A 15,950-nucleotide genomic window follows, 5' to 3' on the forward strand; every position below is an offset into this window, starting at 1 on the left:
CGCCGACGGGGCGGGGCGGTGGAGCTGCGTCCCTCGGGTCCGGGTGTTCGGGCTCTGTGTGAAGGGAGGGGCCGAGGCTGCCCTGCCCGCCCTGGCCTGCCGCCGCGGGGAGGTTCGGCCGAGCAGGTTGGTTCCGTCCTGTGGGAGAGCGGGGATTGAACGTTTTCTCTGTGAGGGCGGATTGTCGATAATGGCTGAAGGAGCGGGGGGAGGCGGGCGGGAAGGCCCGAGCGCGGCCGGGGAGCGCGGAGCCCCGCTGCCCCTCAGCGGCGTTGGCTGTTCGCTGAGCTCCTCCTCGGCTTTCACCTGTTCCCGTTGTGTGTGCGTGTAACGCTGGTGCTTAACGACACTGACAGCGTCTGTAGGAAGCAGGCTGTATCGCCGTTCCCGGTGGGGTCCTTCGGATGCCGATGTCGTATTGAAGTGTCAGGCGGGCGGGCTGTGTGTTACAGATAGGGCACTTCATCCATGATAAGCGATTATTATCTTTCTTGCTCAAGAGTAAAAGAGCCGTATAACTCAACGCTGTGAGTGATTTAGGCCCCTGGAATAAGAATCTAATGAGTCCTGAAGGGGACCCTGCGATGCTGTTGTTGCTGGACTTGAGGTGTTCAATTTGTTCTGCTGGAAGATATTTTCTGAAATCAACGCTGGGTAAAATAATCTGAGAGGCTGTTAGAGCAACAGTGCACCGTGATGGAGAGTCCCTCTGTGACGGCCTTCTGAAAGCTTTCATCACCTCAGGCAGGAGCAGAAAGCTGCTGTTGGAGTTTGCTGGCTGCCTGTGAGCAAACAACAGTACTTACGGCTTGGAATTGCTTTAATTCATAAAAAAATACAATTAGTGATTTAAAAAAAAAATTCTTTTGCAGTTATATTAGCAAATATATAGTGAACAAGTTATATTAGTTCTTAAAAAATTTGATAGGATGAGGGGGAATGGTTTTCAAGTGAGACAGGGGAGGTTTAGGTTAGATATTGGGAGGAAGTTTTTCAGCCAGAGGGTGGTGAGGCACTGGAACAGGTTGTCCAAGGAGGCTGTGGGTGCCCCATCCCTGCAGGCATTCAAGGCCAGGCTGGATGTGGCTTTTCAACCACCCCATTCTATGATTCTGTTAAAGTACTAAGTTTTGCACATGCTTAATTTCAGACTTACCTAAATATCATTGCCATAAATAAATCTTAAAAGCAGAATGAAATGTCTTTAACTTCATATGCTTGAAATTTTGACCAACTTTTCTACTGGCCATTCTTCTAACTGCAAAACCAGGAAAAAAAGCCTAACCCTTATGGGGTGACACCAGAGAAAAAGTATGCAATCAACAGCTGTATCATTTTTTTTAAAACACTGAATGCTATGTGGTGTTTATCACAGAATGGCCTGGGTTGCAAAGGAGCACAACGCTCATCAGTTCCAACCCCCTGCTGTGTGCAGGTCGCCAACCAGCAGCCCAGGCTGCCCAGGCTCCAGCCTGGCCTTGGATGCCTGCAGGGATGGGGCATCCACAGCCTCCTTGGGCAACCCGTTCCAGTGCCTCACCACCCTGTGTGAAAGACTCCCTCCCAACATCCAACCTAAACCTCCCCTGTCTCAGTTTAAAACCATTCCCCCTTGTCCTATCACCATCCACCCTTGTAAAGTCATTATGATGTTATACATTGTCTCTGCTGGAGGTGTATGAAGCAAGATGGTTTTTCAGCTAGCTCATGTGATGGAAATTGGTTGCTGAGTGACAGAGGGAATTCCAAGAAGTATACAGTTCAACATAAGCATGGCTACATGTTGTTTTCCCTAAGGGACAAAGGGGCCTTTTACAGGGCTCTTCACACCAACAAGTGTTGCAGGTACTCCCATGTCACATGAGTCAGTTGTGATCATGCAGCTGCAAAGCTCTTAAATGCTGCATCCATTCTCTTTGATATTTACTTTGTTGTTGTTGTGAAGAAGCTTTTTAAATTACTCTGTGGCTCCCACAAACAGTGGATTTTTTCCCCCAAAAAACACTTTTTGGTACTTCTGGTGACCAGTAGCAGCAATGAGGGTGGCACTGTGAGCAAAACAGTCATAGGGACGGGATGTGATATGTTCATTCATTTTACTTCTGTGACAAATCATGTTGGACCTAGGAATGGTGGTGAAGTCATCAGAGCCAGCAAGTGCAGTTCTGTGCAAATTCTCCCACCATTTTTGTTATTAGCTAACATGGCAAGAGTGGAAATTTTAGTAGTAAGGAGTAAGAGCAAATCCTACTGATTAATTTCTAAACACAGCATCTGTGATGGAAACCATTGCTAACTCAAAAACTTGTATTATGCTTTCAAATAACGTGACCATGTAGTTGTTATGTCAAATGTCTGCAATGAAAATACAACACAATAAAACTAAACCTTTTCACTATCAAGAGAGAACAAATGGTGAATAACAAGTAGTCAGTTGTTCAAGCTGTTTTTGTTTTGCAGACCTTGTGATGCTTTCCTGCGAAGGTAGATTAATACTCTTATCCCTGGGTTAGATGCTGGGCAGTGTGCAGTCTGAAGCTCTAGGATAAATTGTGATGGTCGGTGTTTCAGAGGACAGAGAGGAGTTATTAAACAGGCAAAGGAGTGCCAAGCTGTAACTGTGATTGTGTTGTTCACAGAATGGCCAGCAGCCCTGGGAGTAATGCAGCCCTCGATCAGAAAGGCACAGACTCAGAAGGCTCTCAAGCAAAGCAGTCTCAGCATGCAGAAGAAGCTATCTTTTACAAGAGCTGTCGAGCAGCTTACCTGACTGTTTTCAAAAGCAGTTTAGAAAATATTAAATCGAAAGAACAACTCACTTTGGGTAATTATTTGATTTTATTTTTTTTTCCCCTCTAACTGGTGTGTATGATGGTTGCAGTGGGCAGTTTACTAATAGCAGCTAGTAATTCAGTAGTGAGCATATCCCAGCACACAACATCAGTACCTCCTGTAAGGAGTTTGCAGTAGTTTTAGCTAGGGTTCACGTTTCAAGCTCTGGTTGCTCTATCTTTGGAGATATCCATTATTTACCCGTTGTAAAATATATCACTGTGATTTTTTCAAAGTATACAGAAACTACCATTCCTCAATGCTTTTCATTTTCTTTAAATCCTGAATCTTTGTTGCTGGATGGCTCATGGAACTGGTAGTAGTTACAGAGCTTTTCATCTCTAAATCACCAGTATGAATGAGCAAAAGTCAATACCAGCTGACAGCTTACAAGGGTTCGTAAGTGAGCTGTTGAACACCACCAAATCTGATGGAAGCATTGTTGCTTGCAGGGGATGGGGAAGAGGAACTGCTCTTTGTTTGTGACATTTCTGCAGTACATTCTTTCCTATCCCTGACAGATGACTCAGTGAGTTGGTACAGTTCATTTCTAGTTGACAATTGCCACTCTAATCACAGAAAATCACCATGATAACTGGCATTAATTGGCACAGAGGTTGGCAGATTCATGTGAGAAGTTTTGTCAGTATTACCACCTTTACTGATAGCCTCATCAATTCTAATCTACTTTATCTGAGTAATATGTGAAAATGCCACCTTTCTGGTACCAAATTTATAAACGGTCTATTTCAGCCATTGGTGTTTTCTAAGGATTCTTACTTTTATTGAAACTGTTACTTAATTAAACAGTTTCTATAGACTGTATATGTAGTGTCTCTGTACAAGTGGTATTGCTGTCAGCATTACCACAGGGGGAAAAGAAATCTGAACATTTCAGTTGTGCTGAATAAAGGTGAGAGTAGATAGATAATGGAAGCTGTGGAAAGTACCAAATTTGTTTCGAAAATCTATGGCATTTCCATGCTCCTTGCATGGAATCGTTAAGCATAATTAGGTAACCTGACCTGAGAAATGACAGCTGTGTGTTGGACATCATCTTAATGACAGAGTAAGATAAGGGATAAGTAATAATATGTTTCCGTTGTGAAATAGGTTTTGCTTCCTCATATAAAATTTCTCAAGCAAATATCGTATCAGCTGTGCCATCTGTTGGATTTATATTGCTGTGGGCTGTATCTTACTATTTTTTCTTCTTGTTTTTCTTTTGTTATGTCATGAGAAGGACTATTTGTGGTTGTCTGCAGTAGCATGGGGTTGTGTTAGGGCTGAAACACACTTCCTGGGTTCTTTATTTTCTACCTGGAGTTTTGTGGTTATGTGAAAATCACGGCTGGCTTCATTTGGAAGAAATACTTCCAGCTCACATGGCTGACAAAGAAAGTATGAGAACATAAACCTTCAGTTAGATGAAAAGAACCCAAATGTGTAATTTTAAAAGCCATGGTTTTTATTTTGACCTTACGGGTTTCAAGATACAGCTCATAATACACTTGGGACTGTTGATATTACAGGTTGTTCTCTGAAGCTCTCCTAATAGATTATCATGGCAGCAAGCAGTTTGTGCGTTGTGGTGTTTGTGTTGGTGTACAATTGTTTGTAATGAAAAAAACCCCAGCAAACAACTAAAGGAAAAAAGGCTTAAGGATGGTGGCGCAGTGCCCTCGATTCCCTTACCAGGTGCTCAGCACCCAGACTTTGACTCCAGAGTACACCATGTCCAGAACTGAGCAGCAGAGTTGTGGTCTCTGTAAACAGCGAGCATGGTGGTGATGGGTTGATGGTTGGACTGGCTGACCTTTGTGGTCTTTTCCAACCTTAGTGATTCTGTGAGTAAAAATCCATGCTGTATTATCAAATCATTTACTTAGGGCAGAAGTCTAGTGACCGCTTTTCTTTTTTCCTGCACACGTGAGGAAACGTTTGTCACTAATTGCTGCATTGTCCATGGCTAAAATGCAGTAGGTATCTGCCTCTAAAGCCATCAGCACAAAAGCTCGGTGTGTGTCTCTGATGCACTGATTTTTATTTTTTTTTTCATTTCTGGTAGCTTCTTTCCTTATGTTGATACACAAAATTCTGTGCATTAGCAAACATGTTCTTTCTGCATATGACTTAGCATTATCTGGGCTTTCTGGGCTGTAATAAAGTACTTTTATAATGCCCTAATGATAGCTTTGGATGGTCTGGATTTTAAAATAGGAGCAGTGTGAACAAGTGTCATCTCTTTTATATGTGGTTTGGCTTTCATCTCGATCCATACCCTGCTGCTGTGTGCTTACCAGGTGTTTGGGCATTTCGGTTTCAAGGTCAGCTCAGGAAGGGCAAACAGTAGATCAGGCTCCCACTCCTCAGAGATGTAAGAACCTGCTTCTTTTATAATGTGAGAGTACTGAGAGTTACTGTAGTCCTATGTTGCAATTTCAGTAAATTCTGGCACTTATCAAGTGAGCGCGCTCCATTTGAAGCAGCTGTGGCTGCATGATGTTTGAATAATAATCTGAACTGCAATGTCCACATAGAGATTGGCCCTGCAAAATGTTACTTTGCATACTGTATTATGTGTGATGCAATATTGCATACTGCAGGATTAATTGGTGTGTTTAGCAGAATGGCTCTGTAAAGAAGGATGAATAAATACGAGCTGGATGATCTTTTAGGTCTTTTCCAACCTTGGTGATTCTATGAGAGGTGTAGTGAATAGCAAGCACTGCTATCTCAGGTTGTATAGGATGTAGTGTTGCCATATGTTTGAAGGATACTCAGTTAAATGTAAGTTAATGCTGCACTGCACTGATCTTCCAGGGAGCTCTGCTACCAGGGAGCTGAACACAGAGTGAGTAACCACCTTTCCTTGTCTGACCTTGTACTGAAATCCAACAATAGCTGCGTGCCCAACTTTAGCCTGGGTAAAGATGTAAGCTTTGCTATGTTCTCCTGACTGCTTGGAGAGGTTAGGGCAGAAACCTTTATTTAGTCCTTGACTTTCAGCCTGACATTAACAACAAAGGTGTCTGGTTTTGTTTGTTTGTTTTTACGGTGACACTGTTGCCTACTGAACATTGTAGCAATGCCTCCACCTCATTGCAGGGGTGCTGCTGAACTGTTCTCAGCTGGTGCAGACTTGGTCATCAGGCAGCTGGCTAAAAGTCTAAGTGCCAGCCTCGATAAATGTCAGCTCTTTTATGTTTTCCTAAAACACTTTATTATATGGGAAGATTCAAAAGCGTATCTCCAGTTTCAGGTAGGCTGTGTTTGATTGTAGTCCAACGTCATACCTGCTCCACACTGGGAACTGAAAGAAGGCTGTTTTCAGGAAGGGCTTTTGGGAGGCAGGCTAGTTCCAGCTAATGCATTTTGAAGAATACCAAATGTAGGAGCAGTGTCATTTTCACTTTCCATTTAAAATTCACGTTGCATAATATGAATTGATAAGTTCAAATGTATGGATGTGAGTTAAAAGATTGTTTAAGATAAATCTACACAAGATTCTTGGCAAAGTGAGTGGGAAAACTCAGAAGAAACAGCTTTCACTCTGCAGGCTTTCACAAGATAATAAGTTCTTGATATTAAAGCAGAGGATACAGACAGTTGTATACCTGTCACTTAAGGAGGCTGTCTTTGAAGTCGTGGGTATTTTGCTTCACTAAGGTTTTGACTCTGCTGATTTTATTTAAGGAAATCATCCCACTGACCTTAAGAGAACAGTAGCAATGAGTAAGCAGTAAGTGAAAGCTGTGGGTCAAAGCTTTTAGCCAAAAACAAAACACAGCAAACAACAAAACTTTGTATTTCTTTTCAGTTGTAAGAATATTGCACTCTGGCTTCTTCTCAGCAGTGTGGCACCTGTCAGCTCTGTGCTGGATCATGGTTTGTGAGTGCAGAAGAATGCAGGCCTAGAAACAGAAACTGCTCCTTTCATGATCCCTTATCTGCCCCTCAGGCTGCTCCGACCTGTCTGGTAGGAAGCACAGAATTCCAGGCTGGGGAAGGTCACAGTCAGCCTCTCAGCAGAATGCAGGATTGAGACTATAAACAAAACTGTCTTGTACAGCTAGTTTTCCCTTGAATTGATGAGTCTTGAAAATATATGTTAAAAAAAAATCAGAAGATGGGAAGTGGTTAAAGGACGTTTTGAGACAACTCCTTTACTGGCAGCTGGAATATGGGCTTAATGTTTTATTGTTCAGTTCTTCAACAGGCTGGAAGAAACCCATCTCAGAAGACAGTTAATAAATACTGGACTTCACAAACAACCACGCTGAATTTTGATGATTTTTGTACTATTTTAAAAGAAGAGACACCATCTGCAAAAACTGAATTGCTTGAAGCATTTGGGAAAATAGACAGAGATAACACTGGTTATATTTTACATGATGAACTTTATCAACTTCTGACAACAGTAAGTGTCAGTAGGAACTTAATTATCCATTCTTAGACTTTAATAGAGATTTTGGGAATTAGTGCAAGTATTCTGAACGTGTAAGCCTGTATTCCTGATCAAAACAGTTAATAACTGATTCATGGTGGTTGTTTTTATTTTTCTGTTGTTGTCAGAAGTGAGTATAACACAAGTTCCAGAAGATGTGGAGAAGAGTAAATTGGAAAAGAAGGAAGAAATAATTCATACGATATATTTGTTATGCTTGACCCAATTAACAATAATTATTTGTTAACTTCCATTGTGGTGGCAGAACATTCAATTCTCACTCAACATGAACAGAAAAATGTAGTTGCAATGGCAAGAAAACATTCTTTATGTGGTAGAAAACAGAAGTGACAGATGTTGTACCTGTGCAACCTGGTGTAGGGAACTGCTTTGGCAGGGGGGTTGGACTCGATGATCTCTGGAGGTCCCTTCCAACCCCTACAATTCTGTGATTCCGTGATGTTGAGTGCTCCTGTAGCTGTGCCATAAATATCTATATATCCTGAAATGTGACATTAAGTCAGTGCATTGCTTTGTACAAACCCAGGCTGAAGAACTCACTGGACACACCTGCAGAAGCAACTGGAGCTGTTCAAAATGGGGAGGATGAGGATTTGATTTGGAGCAATGTGGTACCAGGACCATATGTCTGCATCACATGCTTACCAGCAGTGAAGTTCACATTAGATTTTGGTCCTGATTGACACCACGCATCTATAGCTAAAAAGTGACCTGAAGTAGATTTCTGTACGGGAGCTGCGTGTTGCTGTGTCATGGTAACAGCCCCATCCATCTGTGTAGAGGAAATTGCTGGAGGACCTTGGGAAAGGCTTGCTTTCTTCCTGACAGATACAGCTCATGCCCCTGTGGCAAGTGGGCCACTCAAAATAGTGATGCAGCTTCAAACGTGGTTCCAAAAGGAGAGAAACTGCTTTGAATTCACACTGATTCCAAATATAAACAGGTGCAAGGCAAATTCGTATGTGAAATAAGCCTTGTAGTGAATTAAACTGCAGATATGGACTCATCTACTGTAAGTGTAAGAGGGTAGCTTATGAGTGAAAAAGGCTATTAAGAAGCTAGAACTTGTTTGTTAGCATGCTGTATTATAAGTGAGAATGACTGGCAACAGGAATTGGGCAGTGTATGGAAGATCCATGATTAATTGAAGTGTCATTCACAGGGGCTTTCCAGGAGGCAGCACAAAATTGTATAAACTGATGCAGTTCATCTGTTCAGTGTTTAGTAATGTTGCAGGGACATATTTTTTATAATGTTGATCTCTACTTTGGTGAGTCAAACAATTTAAGGGTATTAAAATAATCTTTCTTTGTGTTTTAGTAAACATGTGATGTAGGTGGTCAGTATTCTTGATTAGGAACTAAAATTAAGTTGGCTTTTCATTGCAGGAAGGTGAAAAAATGACTTTGGATGAAGTGAACGCAGTAACTAAATTACCTGATTTCAACTGCAATGGCAAACTGGATTACAAGAAGGTAAGGCAAACATGTTCTTGATTATGGCAGTAATGGTATTGCTAAAGGCAGCGTGTACTGCTTCTGTGTGTTGGTCCACTGGTGACCTCACCACAGCCCACCAGCTGCCCACATCCTGAAACATGGTATGTATTTGGCTACGTCTTTCTGTTTCCCTCATTTTATCTCACAGTGTTCTGCCCTTGCTGTTATCTGCTGCAAGTGAACCTGACGTTATAGGCACAGCCTAACAGTAAGCATGAAGCCTACAACATGTGTGAGGATGAGAGTGAAAGGAATGGCAGGATAAAGATGGCAATTGACAGCAAACAGCTAACCTGTGAGAGCTGCTGTGTCTGACATTTCATAATTCTTCATGTGGGGGACATTATTTTGTATATGGAGCACCTTGTTTTGAAGATGCAGCATCTTATCAATTATTCTGACGCCTGAGCAATGGCTAAGCTTTGAACTGAATAAACAGCCCACAAAGATTTGCACGTAAATATAATTTCACAGAGGAAAAGCAGCTCCCTATTAAAATCCTACCTAAAAATAATGTCAAAAGAAAAATAGATCATCTCCTGGGCTGAAAAGTTCTTGGGCTGGAATATTTTCTTTCTGTATTTCCACCTCCTTGTTGAATCGCAGCTCTGTTTTGCTGTCTTTCTTGAGTAGTCACTCTGATTTAAAGAAATTAAAATGAGTACTGTGAGTAAATATAATGAGAAAGAATGCTTTACATCTCTGCTTCGATTACTAATGTTACACTTCTAATTTTTAAAACTGTGAGAAAGGATGTTTTTGCTTACGGCATTATCACAGAATCATAGAATCATCATTACTTTCCTTTGTCTCAAGTTTTGTGACTTATATGTGGCGACCAGTGAGCAGTGCTGCAGGACTGCACTAGAGAAACTGGAGGCTGATGATCGATTGAGGCATCGGCAGTTTGGAAGTGAAGCTGAAGCTTCCCCTGCAGGGCTCACAGTGCCAGCATCAAAACCATCGCTGAAAATCTCGAGGAAAGCTGACCACACACCAGCACCAACCAAAGGTATTTATTTTTCATATTGGGAGCATTAGTTTTTTTCAGAGATCACGTTCAGACTTAATGAGCAATTGAGCACTGTTTAATTTTTCACAAATAAGCGAGGCTGCATTTATTCATTCCCACTGTGACAACTGCTTCAGTGTGTCAGTAGAATATCTGACCCGTGTTTAAATGGACTGGGGCTGAATCTATTATCTGAAGCTGGCAAATTCTTAAAGGTGAATTTGGTTGACTCTCACATGATTCTCACAGTCCAGAGAGAAGACAGAAAAGGAATGCTGTGATATTGCAACAGCAAATTAATTATTTCCTTCCCACATCAGAGATGAAACCTTAAGCAGCTGTCAATAAGCAGTGTGTTTCAGCTGTTGAGGCCACTTTTCAGGAGGAACATCAAACTCATTGGTTGTGCTTGAAGTTACAAAAACTTTCCCAAACAGAAGGAAGTCTGATAGCTAATGGATTCCAGAAGTACCATATATGAAATATTTATTTATGTGTGAAATGTGTGCTGTTTAAATTACTTCAGTTCTAAGAAATGCTGAAGAAGAGCAAAGCTAACAAAAGAACCATGAGGGGTGAATGTGTGTAGCTAAATCATCAACTGTAGTAGCTCTCAGGTAAGGAATCAGGAAGTAAAGGCCTGTGAGTAATTTTCTTGGGCAGCTGTGGATTAGAAGCAGGTTCAACTTCTCCACTTAGAGCAGATTTACTGTGATTCCAAGGGAAGTTGAATCCCGTGGTAACAATTTCTTCTCCTTCAGGCAGATTTAGAGTCCAAGGTTCTGCCATCTGTATGCCTGTTCACCTGGGATGCACAGTCAGGAAAGTAAAGATGTTTGGCCAGTGACTGATTGTGTTAAATTATTTTAAGTCAGCTTATCAGATAGAGGATCTTGTTTTCCACTGTTAATCTTTGTGCATCCGTAAAGGTTTTACGAGAAGTATCACTAGAAGTAGGGTAAATAACGTCATGGTATCTGAATATCTGCGTTCATAGGCGATAGCAGAACTCCTTCAAGACCAGCTCAAAGCTGCAGAGCATCCAGTTCTTCCACCATCAGCGTGTGTGCCAGTAGCAACAGAAGCACAAACCTAATTGAGCCCAACACGATGAAGGTATCATGTAAGCTGAAATTATGCTGTTTTCCTCTAGACAGATATGGTATTGCATTTTAAACAAGAAAGTGTTTTTCTCTGATTTTTAGCTTATGTTTTATTAACAGTTTGTCAGGGGCAGCTATAAACTATCAGAAGGTTTCCTGATATTATTATTAACAGTTTCATGTACTGTTGGTTTTGCTGACATCCAGTTATTGAAAATAATTTTTCAGGTGTGAAGGTTTAATAGAACAAAGTGTGTTTTTTTATAAATGAAGCCACTGCTGGAGAAAACGTTTAATGACTTTTTGAGAAATTTAAAATTGCATAATTTATTAGGTTGCTGAGGACTTTAAATGCTTAAGTAGTCTGAAAGATTGTGTATCATAAAGCTTTATTTGAAGGGTAATTGGAAATAAATAACAGATCTCTGAGCATATTCTGTTTGTTGGGCATTAATTTGTAAATATATACTGTAGACTGAAAATATTGATTTTCAGTTAGATTAATATGTTCTATCAGTATTTTCTTTTAAATCAATCACTCATTCAATATAAATTCCTGTGGGAGAAAGACAACAAAGTCACTTTGCTAAGTCAATATTTGTAGAGTGTTAATATTGATCTTTTTCCTTTGTTTTCCCTTTCTAGACTGAACCTTTACTAGTTTTCTTTCAACAGAAAATAATAGCTGAAGAAATATAAAACATTAACTGGAAACTGCTAGGATACATTAAAAATGTGCACCTCGAGACCTCTGTATAAAAGGAAAAAAATGGTTATGGCCACATAGTATAACTGCTGCTAGAAAACTGAACTGATTGTTCTCATGAGTTACATTTTTGTTTCAAATAACAACTCTGTATTTGTTATTGAACTCTGAAGTCCTTTATATCTTTGACACTGCTCTTCAGTGACATTTGTTCTATATTAAAATTTAAAAGCATTGTCTCTAAGGAATTTTTTGCAGTCTTGTTTTGGTATCTGGACCTCCATGCAATTTAACCTGCAATTTCACCTTGTTCAAACGTGATATGTAGTGCACGAAACCATTGTGTGTTTTCCCAGTTTGGATCCTTCTTTCTTTGTATGAGCTGGTAAGAGCTGACTAAAAAAAAAAAAGAGCTGCAGATATTGAATACTAGTAATAAGCATCATGTGAGAATTACAACTATCAGTAAACATGAGCAAGTGTAAATTGTGCTACTAAATTTGTTAGCCCTAACTATTAAGGACCCAATACAAGCTCTGTCAAAGTCAGTGAACGTGTACATAGTGAGTCACTGAGCTGTGGATTGGAATCAGGTGCTCAAAAATTCAGCACATTTATCTTAAGTGCAGAAAAGACATTTATTCTGCATATCAGATAACGGTGGCTCTAGAAGCCATTAGCTATAGCATTATAAAGCATTAACTGGAAACTGCTAAGATGCATTGAAGATGTACTGTATAAAGGGAAAAAATGTATAAATGGGGAAAACAAAAGAGACTGGAGGCGTAGCATCCTTTCAGGCAGATTGTATCCACTTTGCATGGCACTTGGCTTGCCTTCTTCTTAGCACCCGTGTTTTGCTGCTGAGTGTTTAAGAAATTATTAGACATGTATATATTTTGTCTGCAGTTAACCTGTCTTGTTGGGCAATAAGAAATTAGTGCCATCATGAGGTTGGATGAAGCAGATTTCACTTTTTTGACAGAAGGATGAAGTGGAAGTCAAACCAACTAACCTGTTGGGCTTCTTGTGTAGCTGGCTGCCGTATAACTGATACACAGCTGATGGGGATTGCACATTTTGGCAAAGTATTCTTGTCAGTATTAATCAAGTTTTCAAAAGTCAACAAAATAGATAAAGCAATGTTCTGTTCCAGAATCTCTCAGCTGTGGGTAGCAGTGTTGTCCCTGCTGAAAAGTCTCAACTTCTCGTTCACTCTGCTGAAATCAATGGAAGACATGTATGCACGGTGCACAGCAAAGGAAATGCCTGAGGAAAGCCTTGATCTTGAAAGACCAGCAGAGTACAGTAGTTCTGTTGGAAGGGGACCTTCAAAGACTATCCAGTCCAGCATCTTCTGGGCTGACCAAAAGTTAAAGGTTATCACTTAAATGCCTCTTGAATGCTGACAGGTGTGGAGCATCAGCCACCCCCCTAGGATTCCTGTTCCAGTGTTTGACCATCCTTGTGAAATTTCTGCCCCACTCGTATACTAAAGCAGCTTGGTGCCATTGAACTAGCAAGAATTTTTGTGCTTATTCATCAGGTTTTGCACAAGACAAAGCAGTCTTGTGTTCTTTAATTCTTTAATTGGAGGAAAAACTCCTTTTGCAAACATTGCTTTTTAGTTGTAGTTGTGCATCGGTGCACGGACAGTTTCAATAATGACTTACATTGTAATGGCAATTATTTGTACATTATTTGGACAGTGACCAGCAGTGACAGCAGTGGAACTCCCTAATGTTTCCAGTGGAAGTATTTCTCCTTGTTTTAGCTACTATTTGATAACCCTGTGCTTTTATATTTCACATCCCCTGTTTTGCACTGAAGCTGCATATTAAAATCAAAACAGAAGATCACCTTTTAGCTGCGTTAGTTTCCATTCCTGTTTGTGGTCTGACAAGGATAGAGAATGTAGCACCACCTTCTGCTCACTGCAGGAATAACAGTTCAGTATTCCTAAAGCACTGTCAAGCTTTTGCTTCCCGTTTCTCCCATCTTAATCTGAGTGGCACTTCTTGAGGTATTTTCCCTGCTGCTTTGGCTAGTGTTCTCTTGTAACAACGTCTGTCCAAATGCAGAACTGCAAAAAAAATGTAGTCATCCATCTGAAATAACAGCCTGGAATATGGAAGATAAGCAGGGCAAAGCTGCTTGCTTGGGACTGTGAGCTGATGATTGGAAGACTGCTGCCGCAGTGAGGAAGGGGAAATAGGAAGTGCTAGAATAATTTTTGTATATGAAAACTGTTAGAGCATCTTTCTGAACAGCTAGAGCACATTTGGATGGCTGCTTGAACACTGTATTGTACACTTGGCTTTTTGACTTTGAGCTGTTTGGATTGGGTTTTTTTCTAAGCATTTTATAAGGTACAAAGCTTAGAGACTATGGAAACTAACAAGTTACCTCAATTGTGTCAAGTTATAAGGAAAGATCTCAATTTGTTGCATGTTCATTTGGACAGGAATAAGGGTTCTTAAATTGATGAGTCCCTGAGAAATTTCTATTCCTACAAAATTTAGGGTTGTGAACAGAAAACTTAAATTTAGGATCAGAGCTGCATGCATTCCTAACTGTGTTAGCAACCTGGGTACAGTTCACTAGGAAAGTCCGGTTCTTGTCTGACACCTTTTGATCACTGACTGTAAAGTGTCATCAAATGAGCATGAGGGAATTGTGATGAGAACTGATTCTTTAAGAGGTGTGAAATGAAAGCTGGGATTCTGATGAAGGCTGTTTGGCCTTCAGTGAAGCAAGGAGTCAGTCTGTTTACTGGCTGTTGCATGCAGACCTCTGCTTTCATCAGTTCATTTCTGAAATCAATGCTAGTTTACGTCTTGCACTGAATATTCTGCATAGTTACAGCCACTTGTATAGAGCTGTCTGTTGAGATTACACTGAAAGATTCCTTCTGCTAGGCTATGCTCAGAAACTTAATCTTCTATTGCTAGGAAAGTAACTAGAAATAATGGATTTAATCAAGACCAAGGGAGTGAAATCGAGAATGTCCTCCTTTCCTTATGGCATACAACATGGCTACAATGGCTTTATTTCTCTTTAGCTAAATGGTATTAGAAATTGAAAATTGGGGTCTGCTATTGGGGAAAAAAAATAGCTTTGAATTGTGTAGCAGTTTCAACATCTCAGTAAAATCATGGCTTCTTACAGGAAGCTCTTCTCAAACACTGCTGTCTTCTGTTTGTGTCTTTCCAATGGCTTTGGCAGAAGACAAGAAGAAACACTTGATTTTACTACTACCTGTGCTTGTCATTTGAGCAAAGAACTCTTTGTTCAGCTAATCCCTTAGGGTTTTTTGCTTGATTGTCCTTGTAGAAGTAATGGAGCAAAATTCCAGCATCTCAGTGGTCAATCACACAGCTGAGAGTCTTCCATGAATTTGGTTTGGTTCTTCAAGAGAATTAACATTTCATTTTAACCATTTGAGAATTGGGGTGATCTGTACATTTGTGGAGCATTTTTACAAGTAAAGCCGTGTTACTGGCTTGTCTGCAGGAGCTGAAAGAGACTGAGGGAATTCATTAAAAAAGAAAAGAGAAGATTGATGCTACACCTTGGGGTATCTTTTATGCAGCATTCCTTAAATCATCAAATTAATGTATTTTACAGAATGAGCTTCTGGCTTAATCTTTTATTGAGGCAACATTCAATGTTTACTCGGTTTCCAGGAATGGCAATGTGCTCAATCCAAGGGATGCTTCTACCTAGAGGAGGATGGTGAAATCGTTGCTCATAAGTACAGGCTGCATTTACCTCAGAGGTCTGCAGTGTGCATAACTATCAAGCCTTTACGCCTTCGTCAAATAGAAGGTAAAAATATTTGTATCTCTTCAGAGAATTTTCCTTTCTAAAGAATGTATATATTTTCCTCACTGATGCATCTGCCTCTTCTCTCCTGCAGTATTTAGGGATATTTTGCAAACATCATAGTACTGCAATATTTTTCTCTGTTGGCAAAGTCCTATTAAAAATACAAATTACTTGTCGTACCATTTATTCTCCTTAGTTATTTTGTTCTCTCTGTGTGGGCAGTGAAATAACATCAAACTGTGTTGTCTTTCTTTTTGTAGTTGGCCAATGTCTTACATTCCTAGACTCCAGACACACAATGTATTTGCATACTTAGTTCTAACTAAGCATTTTTAAGATAGGTTGGTAATTGAAATTGGCAATAAGCTTCACTGCAAATAATTAACTGAAATTAGTAATTCTCCAGTTCCAACCTGGCTGAAATGGGAACCTGACCAACAGACTTTTAATGGTAAATAAAAGGGATCTGAAGCTAAATGATTTGATGGTGTCTCAGTGTTCT

The 15,950-nt window shown here is 40.3% G+C and overlaps 1 protein-coding gene across 3 annotated transcripts in view; it reads left to right on the forward strand.

Annotated features, from left to right (window-relative positions):
• Positions 1 to 24: 24 nt before the first annotated feature.
• EFCAB7 (EF-hand calcium binding domain 7) overlaps positions 25 to 15,950 on the forward strand; it is a 37,659-nt gene continuing 21,733 nt past the window's right edge. For all 3 annotated transcript variants that reach the window (XR_006179289.1, XR_006179290.1, XM_042873086.1), the window contains exons 1-7: positions 25 to 126; positions 2,640 to 2,824; positions 7,041 to 7,252; positions 8,689 to 8,775; positions 9,616 to 9,811; positions 10,809 to 10,927; positions 15,307 to 15,448. Coding sequence is in view for 1 of the 3 variants with exons in the window: in XM_042873086.1 (XP_042729020.1) it covers positions 2,641 to 2,824; positions 7,041 to 7,252; positions 8,689 to 8,775; positions 9,616 to 9,811; positions 10,809 to 10,927; positions 15,307 to 15,448 (940 nt within the window). In the remaining 2 variants the exon portion in view is untranslated. The remainder of the gene's footprint in view (positions 127 to 2,639; positions 2,825 to 7,040; positions 7,253 to 8,688; positions 8,776 to 9,615; positions 9,812 to 10,808; positions 10,928 to 15,306; positions 15,449 to 15,950) is intronic.

This window comes from Lagopus leucura, unplaced genomic scaffold (assembly GCF_019238085.1).
Source record: "Lagopus leucura isolate 7727_CA_CO unplaced genomic scaffold, USGS_WTPT01 Super-Scaffold_100009, whole genome shotgun sequence".
Taxonomy (NCBI): domain Eukaryota; kingdom Metazoa; phylum Chordata; class Aves; order Galliformes; family Phasianidae; genus Lagopus; species Lagopus leucura.